Genomic DNA, 17114 nt, shown 5'->3' with positions numbered 1-17114 from the left:
GAGGCAATAGAAACTACCTTTTGTCACTGCAAATTAAGGGATTTGTTTCTAGGGGATATTTTTAATTCGGCAAAATAACAGAGGGAGGCAAGCTGCCGCAAAGAAGAAATGCCGGAGAGCTGTACAGACATTAGCACTCTGTAGAATATTACCCTAGCCACCTTCCATGTCTCTTGTATTTAAAGTGTGCGTTAAAACATGGTTCTTTTTTCTGTTTCTTTAGGCTACAGATGCAGATGCTGGTGTTAATGGTCAGGTTCATTACAGCTTGGCAAACTTCAACAATCTTTTCCGAATTACATCAAATGGCAGCATTTATACAGCAGTTAAACTGAACCGAGAAGTGAGGGACTATTATGAACTTATTGTTGAAGCAACAGACGGAGCTGTGGATCCCCGCCGTTCAACACTAACTTTGGCGATCAAGGTACTGGATATTGATGACAACAGCCCTGTTTTTACTAATGCGTCCTACACTGTCTGTGTGCCCGAAAATCTACCACCAGGCACTGTCTTCCTGCAAATAGAGGTAAGAAAGCATTATGGAGTGAAGAAAATATTTTCTAAATATTCTGCAATGCTACACAAGTTCTTATTTAATTGTCAGTGTCTGCAGAAAAAGATCGCAAACGGGAGTGGGGGAAGTTATGACACTTAACAGACTGAAAAATGCATGGCCTCTAGACAGGTACATAAAATACTTTGAAGCCGAGATTCATTTGGAAATAAGAGTGATTATTAAAAATAAACAACAAAATCTACGTTGCTGTCGTCATTTCTTGGAATATTGTTTTACACTTTTAAAGTGCTTTTGATTGGTTTTGGAAGGCTCATCGTATTACTTCGACCTGTTTACATTAGGAGCAAAAGAGAGCTTTATCTCCACAGATTTAGACATTTAGGTCAAACTTAGATGTCTACCCTCACATTATGGTTAATGGAGACAAACAGTTGCTTCCAGAAGCAATACATCCAGTACCGAGATGGTCATCTAACATAGCTGGAGGGCAACACAGTTGAAGATTGGTAGGCTTTGTCTTCTCTTCACTGACTGTAATGGATACTCAGACAGGTGAGAGTTAATTGTTGAGGAACGAGCTAGATCTTTAAAGATAAGCAGATCTTTAAGGACAGCGATTCACTTCCCCCAGGGAGTCTGTATAGCCTCCTGATATTTTGCTCTTCATCCTTTAATGAATCTCTCCCAAGACAATCTCAACAAGAATAGTTTTTTCTGAACATGTTTACAGATAAATCTAAAGTCAAATTACAGCTAAAGCAATCGCATAATACTCCTTATCCTGATGAAAATGAATGTCCTTTGTCTAAATATTCGTATGAATTGAAAACACCCATGCTGCCGTATGGGGTGAAACCAAACAAATGCGTAGCTCTCCAGCCCTTCCCTGGCAGTGGCCGATAGCAGGTGCCCAAGGAAGAGAAGGACAACACACTGAGCTTCCAGTGGCTCTTCCCCAGAATATTGTTCTTGTTTCCTGTGGCAGATATCTCTGGATTTTATAACCTTAAGTGGATTTGTCTTCCTCGTATTTATGCAATAGTATTAAGTACTTTTGATACTGTTAGAATAACGTAATGCAGTGAAAGTTGTTTGCAGTAATTTCCTTCTTTTATGTTCTTTAAATCTAGGAGGGACTTTTTTGTGAAAATGGATTTTGTTTGGGTTTATGTACTTTTTTTCCTTCTTTTTTGCATGGCATGCCCTAGGCAAAAGATGTTGATCTTGGTTCTGATGTTAACTATCGAATACGGACACAGGAAGCACTAGAATATTTTGCACTGAACAAGTATACAGGCGAGTTATCACTTTTGAAGTCCTTGGATTATGAATCGTTCTCCGACACAGAAGCAACCTTCACCTTTCTCGTGGAAGCCTTCGATAGCAAAGGCACTATGCCTCCTGGTCTCGCTACTGTCACGGTGAGAGTAAAGGTAAGAGGAATAACTTCTCATTTGATAGCATCCTCGCCTATTTGTTACAAAATACTTCATCAGTCCTTCCATGTGTCCTGATGGAACACTGGAGCTTGATAGCCGTCTGTCTGCTTTCCTACTTTTTCACTTGCATCAAGCTACTGCCTTTTTCTGACAGCAACTTGTTCAGTTAAACACACACTTTATAACAACTAATTACTTTGCTATATGCAATTACATAGTTAAATCTTGGATCACAGATTTATGAAGTACAAGTACACCTGATACATATGTAAACGTGTAGTCCTTTAGAATCCCTGAAAGGTTGAAATAAGTGCCTAATGGAATATTCTGCAAAAATGACACCATCGCATTTCAGTTAAAGCTCTCATAAATTCTGATTTTATGAACCATTTGAAGGTATTGAGTGCTGATGTGGCACACCACATCCTGTGGTTCAGATTCTGCTGCTTTAAAATACAGATCTGCAAAGAAACAGGCTTGTTTTATGGTCTTATGCATTGAGTTACAGCATCACCTCTGGGGTTGTTATCTGACCAGTAATAGGAGGATAATGGTTTTCTGTTTGGTAATGATCCACAAATGAAAAACATTTGTAGTTGAAACATTAGCACTTACCATCTTAATTTGGTCATGTCCAAGAGGAGAGGAGGCTCTTTATGCTCTAAATCATGCTTCCTTGCATTTAAAAAGGCGCAGTTCTGGAGCCGGTCAGTCGAGCCCTTGTCAGCAGTTGCTTCAGTTTTGTTGGCTTTGTCGGTGAAGAAGTCTGAGCTGTGGGAGAGGGGAGAGTTTGATTGCTCGTGTTTTAGCTAAGAAGCAAAAATTGTAGCAGGAACAAAAGCATAGCTCACAAATGTGAACTTCATATCTGGCATCTTCTGTTTAAATGTAAGTTAGTGGAAAGTATTTAGCATATATGAATCAGTCCAGCTTGCTGTGTATCTGCAGATGCCATGAATTGACACATGATTTTGAGTAACTCTGTTTGCCAGTCTCTGCTGAGCTCAGAATTATTTTAGGGACAGTAAATGTCACTTTGATGACAACACAAGAAGGCTTCTGCAATACCTCTTTATCTCTGCACAGTTTCTCAGAGTGAGATGCAGGTCACCTGCTTCCTAACAGTCTGCGTTCTTCCATGGCAGTTTCCAAGTCAATCAAAGGAAAACATAACTTTTGACGTCATACCCTGAGCCTTTTCTGTTATACTTTTCAAGAGGCAGTTGCTCAAAGCTGTTTTTTTTTCCTGGAAGGAACATTTTCCTAGCATAATGAATTTTTGAAAGAATTAAGTTTTGGGGTTTATTTGGGTCATTTTGTTAGCTTTTTTAAAGATACTTGTTTACAAATAGGAACGTATTCAGTGGGAAGCTGTAATCTGTATTGTAGGGCTGACCCATGTAAGATTGTGCCTTTGTGTTGTATTTGTTAATGACAGGGCACCAGGAAGCAATGCAGTTGAGCCTGGGGCATTAGTGTACCAGCAGCTTGTGCGCTGTCAAAGGAGGTGGGATGGGAGTAGGCAACTTAAGAAGAGGATTAGTAGAATGAAAATACAGATTTCTCATTTTCCTGGAAACTCTTCCCACACACAAGCAACAAAAGGGGAGCATGATGATACTTGCTTTTGCGAGGGGCTGGAATGCTAGGCTGGAGCCACGGGTAGCAATTGCAGAAGTAGGTGAGGCTGGGGGCAGAACAGGGCCTGAAAGGGAGGACAAGGAACTTATATTTTAAATGAGAAAGAAAATAAGTCAAAGAAATTAAGTGCGTGTTGTCATACTCAGTGACAGGCTCTTTTACAACAAATTGGTGGACATAGTTAAGTACTATAAATATTGCTGAGAGGACGATGATGCTTAGGTTCCAGCCTTGTGACAGGGAAAACAGTAGTATTTTGAGGGAATGGGGAAAGGCTTGTGGAAATAACATTTTTTAATATCTCTTTTAATTGGGCAGATGTCAGTAACGGCTTATACATCAGGTGGCAGAAATGCAGATCCTTGATCACAAGAAATGCCTGTAATAGAAAGAATGGTTTAATTTGAGCTTTTAGGTGAACTTTCCAGACACAAAATTTACAGAGGTGGGACAGAGGGGAGAAGGTAGAAGTTGATATCAGAGGCTTGTGCTGTCCTTGTGTGAGATGAGGAGGATCCACAAGAGAATATCTGAAATGGTTGATTCAAGATGCAGAGCAGCAGGAGTGCTGGAAGCCAAGTAAGACCAAGGAAAAGAGCAGACCTTGATTGTGAAAAGAAACATAGGAGTAAGAAATGCATTGGGTTAGTACTTAGTGGAAAAGACTCATGTTCTGCCTTGTTCTGAACGGGCAGAGCTGACTTGCCTTTGCTGGAACTGGAAAGTTGAGCAGCACAGGGAGGGCAGGGCGCTGAAGTTCCCTTGAGGATAGCAACAACGCGAGCCTTGTACAGGGCCAACGGCAGCACATCCTGCTAAGCTGCCAGAGGGATTTCTGTCCAGCAACTCAGTTTACAATCACACTGAATCCGACCCTAGATGCGTGATGGCATAAACGACATGCGGTACGTAGCAGTCCAGAGTCTCATGCACAGCCGGATTCCAATCCAGGCTTTTATTCCTCTGCAGCCTTAGCCGTGGCCTGAGCTGCTGCTTTAGGGTATAGCTACGTCAGTAATTCCTGAACAGCACGTTCCTGGTTTCATTGGACTGATTTATAATTTTTGTTGACCAATAACGATGTCTACCCTGGGAATTGAAGGGGTCCTAAAAGTCACAATTTCTCTTGTACCATTGGTCAAATCAGAGCCTGTGTTCAGGGACACGGTGCTGCTGCATGGGGATGAACTGTTGAAATTGTTCCGGAGGAGGCTACAAAGATGATCTGAGGGCTGGAGCACCTCCCACACAGGGACAGACTGAGAGAGTTGGGGTTGTTCAGCCTGGAGAAGAGAAGGCTCTGAGAAGATGATATAGCGACCTTCCAGTACCTGAATGGGCTACAGGAAAGCTGGAGAGGGGCTGTTCACAAAGGCCTGTGGGGATAGGACGAGGGGCAATGGCGATAAATTGGAGAGGGGAAGATTTAGACTAGACATAAGGAAGAATTTCTTCCTGATGAGAGTGGTTGCCCAGGGAAGCTGTGGCTGCCCCATCCCTGAAGGTGTTCAAGGCCAGGTTGGATGGGCCTTGGGCACCTGATCCAGTGGGAGGTGTCCCTGCCCATGGCAGCGGGTGGGACTGGATGATCTTTAAGGTCCCTTCCAACCCAAACTATTCTATGATTCTATGACGTATATCTCTCTGCCATGAAGTGGGAGGAGTTCTTCCCTCCCACTCAGCCTCCTGCTCTGGGACCAGGAATTCCATGTGTCTGTTTCTGATAAGCAGTGTGCTTCCACTTCATTTACAGAATCACAGAATCTTTTAGATTGGAAAACGCCTTTAAGATCATTGAGTCTGACCATAAACCTAAAACTGCCAAGTCCATCACTAAACTATGTCCCTAAATGCCACATCCACACGTCTTTAAACACCTCCAGGGATGATGACTCCACCACTTCCTGAGGAGTCTCTTTAGAAGAAGGTGTTGAGTAATTATTTTAATGCAGTGTTCGGGACCCCTGATAGGAAATAAACTAGGTGCAGACAGACTGTAGGCCCTAACATAACTGTTGTGCAGATCACAGTCTTTAATACCGCAAAATCAAACTAGAGAAAACCAGGAGCGAGCGTTAAGGCAGTAGTGCATCTCAGCAGGCAATTCATGAAATCAATAAGGGTGCAGTCCCTATAATCCTCAGAATAATTTGTGCTACAGAGGTCTCCACGTCATTTTGGGCTTATGCTTCTCTGTTAACATTTGTCATTTTTCACAGTTCATCTTTTAACCAAAAGCACAGTAATTTTTACTGTGTAATAGGATTCTGTTAAACATCTGTGGACAACATCTGATGGTGTCATGTATCATTTATGTGACATAAACCTGAATGAGCAGCAGTGTAATATACCCGTAATCACACTGATTTTTGTGGCTAGGAGGAGGGTAGCTACATGCAGTGATGTTCTTTAGACTCTCACTTTCAGCCTTTGGCATGACAAGTTACAAATAGTTTGTATTAACCTTCCCTGAACTTGATAGAAACACAGATTAGATAGCAGAATACTGACTGCAGAAAAAATAACTTAATCTGTTACCTGCACGTCGGTATTGAAATACAGTATTGGTCTGCTACAGCCACGTGGCCCTTCATGCGATCTGGATATCTTATGACTCTTTGTTCAAAGAAAGCCAAAGGTGAATTAATGATTTGTTGCATCTTTTCTAGCATTACCGAGGAGGAGTATAACGGGCATTGGTTTCTTCTTGCCACAAAGATCCAAACCACCTCAAACAGACTGCAATTTTTCTTGTTTCCCCAGTTCCCAGATTCCTTTCGCTGCTTGCATAACTTTTCACCTTAACCTGAAAGTAGTAACGAGTCATCTTGTCTTGGGCTGGCATGGGGGATTGCACACGTGTTCATTCCAAGTAATCGATCATTGTAATCTGTTCTGTAATCAAGAAGACAAAACTCATTGTTTTATCTGGTTTGTTTTAATGTATATATAATTATACAGGTTAGATATATAAAAATTTATCAGTCTTGAAAATGTACCTTAAGCGATAAAAGCATTAACAACTCCAACAAACAATTTGCATGCAATTTTTCAGTGGTTTGGCACCGTCGAGGCATGCTTTCTCTTGCCATAAGAACAACAAAGATTTGCATTCACTCAGTGTCTGAGAGGGCTGAATTGTTTGCTAAGGGTGCCTGTAGTGCATATTGCAGTAGGCACAAGCATCCCCTCAAAATATAAATGTTTCCCAGTATTGGAAGAAGCAAAATCATTACTGTTCAAACGGTGTGCTGCTTATTAGGATTTAGCATTAGGAAACAATTACTACAGTAATAGAGCTGCTTAACAGAAACAGGACTAACCTTTTTCTAGTTTATATTGCTGTTAAATGAGTAATGTGTTCCTAGATAAATATTATAAGAATTTCTGTATCATGGGGCCTGTAAAGTACTCACATATTTTTTGCTCCGACCTCTTCCTATTGTTATTGCCACTATTATTTTTGTATTACTTCATGTCTCTTTCTTGTTTGTTATAATTGCTTTTTCTCCTCCTTCTGTGTTCTGGGATTGGTTTTCTTTCTAGTTTTTCAAGTAGAGTAGGCAGTGTAATGAAGCTATTATCTCTGGCTGATGATTCAAAGTGGTAGAGCAAAAAGAATAAATAAAAACAGATCTATATGTTTCTAGCAACGTCATATTACAAGACTGCCCACCAAGTATTTCATGTAATACCTACTATGGCATAATCCAGGTGGACTCCTATAAACATTATACTATGAATTTCCAGGTTTAGTAAAACCCTTGAACATCAATAAACATATTGCTGTCATCAGAGAATCCACAAATTGCAACTGTCAGATTATTTTTTCAAGAGAAACATGCCAGGGAGAATTAGAAGACATCATATTATTTAGATCAGGCATTACATGCATTGTTTGGTATTTAGAATCATAGAATAGTTAGGGTTGGAAGGGACCTTAAAGCCCATCCAGTTCCAACCCCCTGCTATGGGCAGGGACACCTCCCACTGGATCAGGTGCCCAAGGCCCATCCAACCTGGCCTGGAACCCCTCCAGGGATGGGGCAGCCACAGCTTCCCTGGGCAACCTGGGCCAGGGCCTCACCACCCTCACGGTGAAGAAATTCCTCCTTATGTCCAGTCTAAATCTGCCCCTCTCCAGTTCATCCCCATTCCCCCTCGTCCTATCACCACAAGCCTTTGTGAACAGCCCCTCCACAGCCTTCTTGTAGCCCCTTCAGGTACTGGAAGGTCGGGGGAGTGAATTTGGATCCTTCATAATCACTATGCTAAGTCTTCCCATCCTTGGGAACTTTGTGTAAAAGAAACAAACCAACCATCCACAAATGTCTAACAGCTGCATCCTTATCTCTGGCCTGGCTGCTCTGAATGATCTTTCATCAACATGACCGTTCTTGCAGTCCTTCGTGTTCAAATTGGAAGGAAATCGCACGAGCTTGTTTTTAATGTTCTATAGCAGTGAAGAGCTCTTGTCTGCTTAGACAAGAAAGCTCACTTTGTTTCTCTGACAACCTAAACCTTGAATCAGAACAAAAATAATTGTAGGTTGTTTGCTTTCCTAGGGTTAGAGTATTAGAAGAATCAGTTAGATGGATCACACACTCAACCAAAACAGTCAGAGCCAACAGTAAAGCAAAGGAAATACAGATGTGGTGGAGAAAGGACGCAGCAACCCAACATTTGAAACAGTTGGAATAAAGGGTTACAGCAGGACCCGCTGCTCTCACAGAGCACGGTTACCATACTGCTGCAGAGTGCTGGGGACTGCTGGGCTTCAGACTTTGTAAAATGCCTTAAATAATCCCTAGCAGAGAATGGGAGAAGAGAGATCCACGGGTTGTCATTAGGGAGAGGAGGGAACACTGTAGCTGCCACTGCTTTCTTCCTGCAGGTATTTACTAGAAATTCACTCAAGCCTTGTTTCTACTGAGCAGAAATGCGTCATTGCTTCATTATGGTGGGATTTCATATTATGGTGAGATTTAATTGCAGTAACAAAGATCTTCTGCCAGAAATTATACAGGCGATGAAGGATATGTGGAATATGAAAGACATCAGTGAATCAGTCAAGGTCAAACACATGTCATCAGCTTCTAATATTTTCGAAATAAAATCTACGTTATGTTTATCAATAAATTGACATCCATTAAGTTAATCCTTTCTTTCTAACATGTAATGAAAACCGTTTCCCATTTAAGGAATAAAGGGCAGTCCAGCACAGTAGCAGCGCTTAACGTACACAAAGGTTGAAAAAATTAGCTGTATTGCCTCCAAAATGTAACTGCTTATTTATCTATTTTTCTAGTGGCATTAATGGAATGACAAGCACAGTGCTGCACTAGGATGCCAGTAAACAGACTTTTTTCTTTTTCAACCTCAATTTATCTGTTCAATCATCTGCTAGTCATTTATTAGCTCATATATTCCACTATGAATATTATCCCTTCATTTATATTATGAGCTACTTTAGGGCTTGCTGAGCACTAAATCTGAAAAAGAGGCAATTATTACCATGTTAACAACCCTCTGTTTTGTATGGCTTCAAACAACCCTATGTAAAGAAGCACTGCACCCAATTAAAGGCACAAAATTCAAAGTGCCACTTCGTAGTTTGTCATATTATCTTGTCAGCATCATCACAAAGGTTTTGAACTTGCTCAGAGTTGCTAAACATTGCATAGTCCTCTAACCTCAGCCCTACTCAATTAGTCACTGTTGTTGATTCATAAATCTAAAAGGTATTTCAAATACTTGTGGCACACCTAGCAATAGTTTTCAAGTAGAGGCTTACTTCAGTGACCTTAATATAAATATAAAATTGAAAGTATACATTAGCAAACCCAAATGTAGGATCACAAATAAAGGTTTCCTTGCAGATTTATCTCGAGGGGTGTCTCAAATGCTGAGTGTACTGGCGAGAGTAAGAGTCATCGGGCACTGGAACAGCTGCCCAGGGAGGGGGTCGAGTCACCTTCCCTGGAGGTGTTTAAGGAACGGGTGGATGAAGTGCTGAGGGACATGGTTTAGGGAGTGTTAGGAATGGTTGGACTCGATGATCCAATGGGTCCTTTCCAACCTTGTGATTCTGTGATTCTGTGATGCTTGAACCTTAAAGGAGAATACCTTTAAGGATGATGTGTGTCCACTATAAGAGGCCAAGAGATTACATCAGAAGCAGGAAGGGACTTCAAGTTCCTGATGCTTCAGTAGCTGGTGAAATGAAGTGTTTCTGTATGATGCCTTATAATGAGTTCACTTCCCCTGAAGCCCTAAAAGCTGCATTTTTCACAAGTCGAAACTTTGAGGACACTCTTTTCCATAAGCAATTTGAAGTGGAAATAATCACAGCAGTCTTCCATCACCTATATGATTAAAGATAATAAAATTAACTTGTTATTGCATTTGTAAAAGAAATGGTTTTAAAGCTAAGAATCAGTGTTATAAGTGACAAGTAGATTTTTTTCCCCATTACTTTTATCACATACATTAGGAAGCACAGATTGTTCGGTGATCACCTCCTTCTTATAAATTGCAGAAACTGAGTGATGAAATGATACCGTGAATTACAGAGGAAACAAAATTGAAAATATCTTAAAAAGAATTATTTTACCTCAGTGATTTCAAGCCGTTGTACAGTTACTCGCTTCTAATCCCTTCCCAATCAGTTTGAAAGGCAAGATATACCTGGGTGTGTAATATTCTGTTGCTGCGAACCATTCCGCGGAATTATCTGGATAAATTACAAATCACTCACATTAGTTAACAATACCAGCCTTTTAGCTGAAGGATGGGAGCTTGCTTGAACTCTTGCTATCCTGATTACTGTCCAAGTTCTAGAGAGTATATTAACTGCCTACAGGAGTTCTTCAGGGGGTAGTTTGTGGTTGTTCAGGCCTGGAGAATAACGCTGTGTCCTCTCAGCTTGCGTGAGTGTTTGCTTAGTGAAAGAACAGATACCGTTGACACACATGCGTGAAATATATATAGAGAGAGATATATACACACACACATACACATGTATATATCTCCCTTTCTCTCAACGTTTGGCTCAAAGTAGAGATCTGTTGTGGTAGGTATTTGAGGGAAGAAGAAAAGAGAAGAGAATCTTCTAGTGAAGGGACTATAGTTGAATAACATTTTGATTTTCTTTCAGAAAAATAAACCCACCTCTGAAAGAAGAATGGTTTTCTGAAGACACAGTTAAATCTTCAGTTGTTTCAGTCCTGAGTCTGTGACTCCAAATCCAGGGATCTTGTTTGAGAAGATCTTCAAAACTTATTTTTAGACTGTGATGTAATTTCAGTTCACTATGACATGAAAACATATGCTTTTTAATATTTCATATTGAATTGTACTTCTCTACTGTTTTGAATACGGTTGATTAGCATCATCTTGAAAGGCTTTGGAAGGTTACTAGATTTAATAATAGAAATACAATCAAATGAGGATTTGCAACAATTGAGAAATTACAGAAAGGGCCGGCAAAGAGGATGTGAGAAGGTATGGCGCTTGGAGATGCTGTAGCTGAGACGTGGTGATGGTAGAAAGGGTCTCATCCTGTGCGAACATCAATGAGCACTGTTCTGGAGAGGTTTCTGCTGAGTGATAACCTCCACTTGGTATTTCCTTTAAAGCAAAGCAAAGCTTCAGGAACCCATCGCAAAGCATAATTGCATCAAAATGAAAGCACTTGCATACTTTTGCCTAAAAAACGTATGGAGCACCTCCCATATGATGATAGGCTGAGAGAGTTGGGGTTGTTCAACCTGGAGAAGCTCCAAGGAGACCTTAGAGCGACCTTCCAGTACCTGAACGGGCTCCAAGAAAGCTGGGGAGGGGCTGTTCACAAAGGCTTGTGGTGATAGGACGAGGGGAAATGGGGATGAACTGGAGAGGGGCAGATTTAGACTGGACATAAGGAGGAAATTCTTCACCATGAGGGTGGTGAGGCCCTGGCCCAGGTTGCCCAGGGAAGCTGTGGCTGCCCCATTCCTGGAGGTGTTCCAGGCCAGGTTGGATGGTCCTTGGGCACCTGATCCAGTGGGAGGTGTCCCTGCCCATGGCAGGGGTTGGAACTGGATGATCTTTAAGATCCCTTCCAACCCAAACTATTCTATGAATCTATGAGTCTATGTTTTGTTAAAGAGCAAGATATGGCCTTGTGGCAGAGGTCAAAGACCTGTGAGGGCTCATTACAAAGGGTTCTCTTGCTGCTCCTCTGTTGTTTTCATGAACCTGTAGTTAACGGATGAAGAGATTGGAATTTATGTCGAGAGAGTGTTGTGAGCCAGGCTGCTGCAGGTGGCAGGGTGGGCCCGGAGCTGAGGTGATCAGCGTGGCAGTGCCCTCCACTGCCAGCCCTGGACACAGCGGGGACACGGGGCAGAGGGGGATGAGGTACCCCACAGCATCCCCGGGGGCTCCGGCCGGGCTGCACTGGGGACAGGGTGTTGGGGGGCCCCTGCTGAGGGGAGTTTGGGCTGCTAAGGGCTGTGAATGCTCTTAGGGACAGATTGTCTTGTGGCCTTTAGGGTTTTTTCATTCTTGTTTAGCGATAAAATGCCTTGGATTTCTTTTTTTTTTTTAATTAAGGTATTGATTGAAAGACATCTTTCTATGGTTAAAGAATGCAGAAGAGAAGTAATGATTTTCAAGTACAGTGATACCAAAACACCCTTTTCCTTTCTGCAGAAGAGAGTTTCACAGATATAGTAGTGGAATGTTAAACGTGCCCTTGGAAGTCCCCAAACAGTAGGGGATTATTAAACACTTGGAGGCAGCTCAGATGGGAAGCCACCGGCTCTGGTAATGCGCACATACGCTCTGGTGGCAGATGTTCAAAACAAAATGACAGCAGAAAATTACAGATACATCTCTGCAGTTGTAGAAAAAAGATTGGGAAGGTTTGAAGATTTCAGTATGTGACATATGCTATGCTTCGAAGTAAACTTTTTTGCTTTCTTTCTTTCTGTGGTTATATGATGTACATTTTACATTAGCAGAGGGAAGGATCACTTGAAAACTACATTGTTGTTTTCCCATTTATTGCACCTGTGATAGAAGCCAGCAGACTGCAAAAGGAACTATAAACGCTTAATACGCTTTTATTAACTCTAATGCTGTTCAGTCATGCTGGTTTTTATACCGAGGGAATGTTAATTTCCACACAGGTAGACACCTTGGCATTAGCGGGGATAATCAAAAGAGCACAGTGCTGAAGTGGTCATAAAAACGCGGGAATGTACTTTTATGAAACTGTTTGCAAACCAAGAAAATGTAATATTCAAGCAGCTAACAAACTCAGTGAGTGATTTTTTTTCAACAGGTCAGAAGTAGCCAAGTAAAACATTTTCTTATAGACTTCTAGAGCCTTTATGGTGAGATGCTTTCTGCTCAGCAGTTTGGGACAGGAGCAAGAAGAAAGGGAAGCTTTGTGCAAAGTTACATTTGTAAGGCAGTCTTCCCAGGGAGGCGACTCTATGCGCTTGCCGTATTGATAGTGATAAAAATCTTCTGAGCAGTGTCATTCTCCCAGCGGTATAGATAAATCAACACAATCTGTGATTTTGGTGTTCTTTGACAGGAATTTGACCCTCTGAAACTGTTCAGCACATCAATAATTACATTTTTTACCAAAGAATTAGAGCTACCTTAATAAACAATCAATACTTGATCATAATTAGATCACATATTACCAAAAAGGAATTAAAAATCAGAATGATTTTATAAGCTAAAAAAATGCAACGCCAAGATGACTAAATGTAAAAAAAAGTGTAATCCTGTTTTCATAAGGAGTTTGGGAGGTGGTGAAACCTGTTGTTTGTTCTGGGTGGTGGGGAAGGGAAGGTGTCCCTCCCCTTTGGCAGGGCTGCCCTCTAGTGTGCTGCAGGCTGAAGGCAGCCGCTTTCCCAGTGCAGTGACCGATCCCTGCAGGGGATAAAAGGGCACCTGCAAAAAATTGTTCTATCTGAGGCAGATAGAAATACGCATACATAAATACAGGTATATACACATAAATGTATGTATCAAATATATTGGAGTGTCCTCTGGCGTTGCTTCTGGTGCGGTGGAGCTACCTGATGGAAAATTAACTTAAGATTTTACTCCATATTTTTCTCTTGCAAAACAAGATTTCTGCCAAAACACATTTTTGAAAATATTTCTTTAGAAGGTCTTTAGGTTAGCGGTAATCTTCAGATCAGAGAAATCTGGCAAATTTCTGCAAAATTGCAAATCATCGTTGCAAAGTTGCTTTGTATTAATTAGAACATGGTAACAGTCATGGGCTGCAGCTGTGCTTCGCTGGAGTGAGGAAGGGCCACATCCTGTGCTCGTCACACCACCTCTCTCTCAGCAACGAGCAGGAAGGAGCTGTGACCCCAGTGGACCCAGCTCGTTCCTTCAGGCAGGATTTTCCAAATATCCTGGGGCTGCCAGGACAGCTCCCCTGGAGGTGTTTAAGGAACGGGTGGATGAAGTGCTTAGGGACATGGTTTAGGAAGTGTTAGGAATGGTTGGACTCGATGATCCAATGGGTCCTTTCCAACCTTGTGATTCTGTGATTCTGTGATTGACCTTCCCAGGCTTTGCTGGTGAGGTTATGTTTTGGAAGTGTGGGATTTTATTTTCATGTACCCGACTCGATCCTTTGGGAGGTGGATCTGCAGGACCCACCGGAAAGTCAGAGAGAAGCACTGGGACTGCTCCAGTTCGTGACAAAGACTGTCGTAAATCCTGGTGACTCCGGGATCCGGGAGCTGTGGAAGTGGCTGATGTGCGGTAGGCTCTGTGCTGTCCGCGCTGCGCTGCACGCGTGGGGCACCATGCGCCGTGCGCACCTCAGGTAAAGTTAAGGGGCTGTGATGGTGTGTGGAAGAGGACAGGTGTTTGAATCCACTTCTGTGTTTCCCAGATTAGTGAGTGAAAGGAAGAGGTTATTATTTCACCCGGATCTTAAATCCTTCTATTCTTAACTTAGTGGAGTAAAAGCATTAAACATCTCTGGGGATCCCCATAAGTCAAAAATATATCAATGTCTCTGAAGTCCATTTAAGTTTACAAGTTAATTTTATGAGGGGAAAGCTGTACAGCAAGGCGTTCTTCTTCTGTAGTGTGTATTGCCCTCCCACGTTGGCGGTCACCGCCTGTCGAGGAGCACCTAGTTTAGTATTAGTGCATTACAGCTAGTGACTATCTTTAATGATTTTTAAATTACATATTGATTTTCTCCTTAATGCCTTTCCTCCCCCATGCTTTGTTTCCCCTCATTGGCATTCCGAGATGACTATCTTTGTTAACCAATGTTTTTTTCAGCATTTTCATAAACAAATATTGAGCTGTCTACAAAGACTCATGCAAATCTCTTGCTAAATAACAGTCCTTTATTTTGTGAATGAGGTGTATCTTCCTCAAAGGTTAAGGACGCTGGTCAGGAAGTGAGTATTTTATGTGCTAGAAAGACCTCTGAGTTAGCAAATGAGTTGACATCAAGAAATCACTTAATAGGTCTTGATTTGCTCTTGAAGGTATTAATGTGGATCCTCAAGAGCAATAACATATGAGCACCTCTCCCATCTTCCTTCATGCTTGATTCTTAACCTCTGTGCAAGGGAAAGATGTAAGAATGTGTCCTGTTCCGCCTTTACGTGCTGCTCAGTGTGAGCAGTGCAAGACAAAACCAGGCCAAAAGCGGTAGATAAAGGACATCTGGGATAGGGAGAAAGCTTTGGAGGTTTTGTGCTTTGACCTTTACTCTGCTTTGTAAGATGTATAAATATATAACAAATCTGTAGCTAGAAGAGCAGTGACACAAAGGTTTTGTGCTTATATGTAGATATGTGGCTGCTATCACCCTAAGTCAAAATACACAGGCCACGTATTTTGCAGTGAGTTATACAGAGAATTTATTACCTGTATTTTCCATTCGCATTTTTGTGTGTGTCTGATAGTTAATAGTAGCCTGGGTTTATGTGATGGAAGCAATGAGCTGTGAACAGTTGTATGGTTGTTTGGGCACAAAAGCACGTGTAGGACTATGCCCCGGTTTTAAAAGGTGTTTACACTACTTCTTACTACCACTTGGTGGAAGGTTGCTACCCTATCCCCAGCCCGTGGGTAGGGATTGCACTCACGTGCTGCATCCCCTTCTGTACAAAGTGAGGTTTGGTGGTGCTTGAAGCAGAAGCCGTCAGGTATAGAGTCATCTTCAATTATTCCATTGTGCAAAACAAAGTTTGTCTGTGTCTTTGGCCTCCAGTATTTTCTCTAGATGTTACCTTCCTGCCCAAAGTCCCCCTGTGATGAAAACCAAAAACACTTTCTCTGCTTCTGTCAGGGAATGCTGAACGCTACTCACTGTTAAGTACACTTTGATGACGAAGGTGAAATTGGGGACCTTAACTGCAGGGGCAGCAGTTTTGGAGGGGGGGGGGGGGATGGAGTGGATCATGGCCATAATCTCTTGAACTATTCACAGAAAATACAGAGTGTGCTTTTTTCCTATGCTCTAAGAAAATCAGATCTAGACCATATTCCATCCTTCATGGTGGTGCTTTTTGCCAGAAAATCAGTATTTCTTTTTGTGACTCTTTTGGTACCTTGGAGTGCTCACAATATGTAAAGAGAAATTATACCCAGTTGAAGGAAATGATAATATATTAATGTCTCCAACATGTCTCTAACAGAATCTCTATTTACTCTATTTGGAATTGCCCAGAGGAGTAATTTCAACTAAGAAAAAGGCTTTTTTCCATGTCTTCTGCATGTTTTGCATGTGAACCCTGTGGCTGAACCCCCTCCCTCTCCTAGTGGTTATTCATCGTAGGCATTTGTGCTGAGTGCATGGGACTTGGTCAACAGTAATTGCAAAATTAGGGGCTACTTTAGGATTCAGGAAGAAACGCACATGGAGTTGTTCTGTCTGGCTAGGACTGAAGCATTTTGTGCCTGTTTGCTCGGCTAAGGTTTACAAGACAGTCTTGTATAAAGCTTGTCTTGGAGAAAAGATAAGGTAGAGAGGCAGAGGTTTTCTGTCCTACTTCATGCTTTGTTTTGTATTCCTGTGTATTTTGTACTGATCCGTATATCTTGAAAAATAAATGCGTTAAGTAGGATGACTTAGTCATTTTCTATAGCAGAGGATATAGTGCATCAACTTTAAACAGGATTACACTTTCCAATACCTTAAGTCACAGATTTTCGGGCACTAAGGTCACTTAAAGCTATTGAAAAGATAACAAAAACATCACAGGGTGATTCTCCCCACCCTGCAGTGAGCAAACAGCAGAGTGCGAGCTCTTGTTGCTCTGCCAAGGAGGAAAGATCAGATATGGCTGTGGATTTGGAATCTCAGATGATGTAAATTATTTTCTTGCAGACAGGTCAAGAAATTGAATTATTATATTCCATGCTTGTAATTGCATGCAAAAATGCTCATCTGTTTGAATTTGAATGCTTTTCCAGAATTTTTTCATTTTAGTGCTCACCTAGTTTGAATTGCCTTCTAGTCAGTT

The 17114-nt window shown here is 41.6% G+C and overlaps 1 protein-coding gene across 11 annotated transcripts in view; it reads left to right on the top strand.

The window, feature by feature from the left end:
• The window catches only part of PCDH15 (protocadherin related 15), an 855028-nt gene that overhangs the window by 718088 nt on the left and 119826 nt on the right, over nt 1–17114 (top strand). For all 11 annotated transcript variants that reach the window (XM_054071964.1, XM_054071953.1, XM_054071963.1 and 8 more), the window contains 2 exons: nt 224–529; nt 1729–1953. In XM_054071964.1, coding sequence (XP_053927939.1) covers nt 224–529; nt 1729–1953 — 531 coding nt within the window. The remainder of the gene's footprint in view (nt 1–223; nt 530–1728; nt 1954–17114) is intronic.

Source organism: Cuculus canorus, chromosome 7 (genome assembly GCF_017976375.1).
Source record: "Cuculus canorus isolate bCucCan1 chromosome 7, bCucCan1.pri, whole genome shotgun sequence".
NCBI classification, from domain to species: Eukaryota; Metazoa; Chordata; class Aves; order Cuculiformes; family Cuculidae; genus Cuculus; species Cuculus canorus.
Note: the sequence above shows the minus strand (reverse complement) of the source record. Positions and strands in the feature narration are given on the sequence as shown.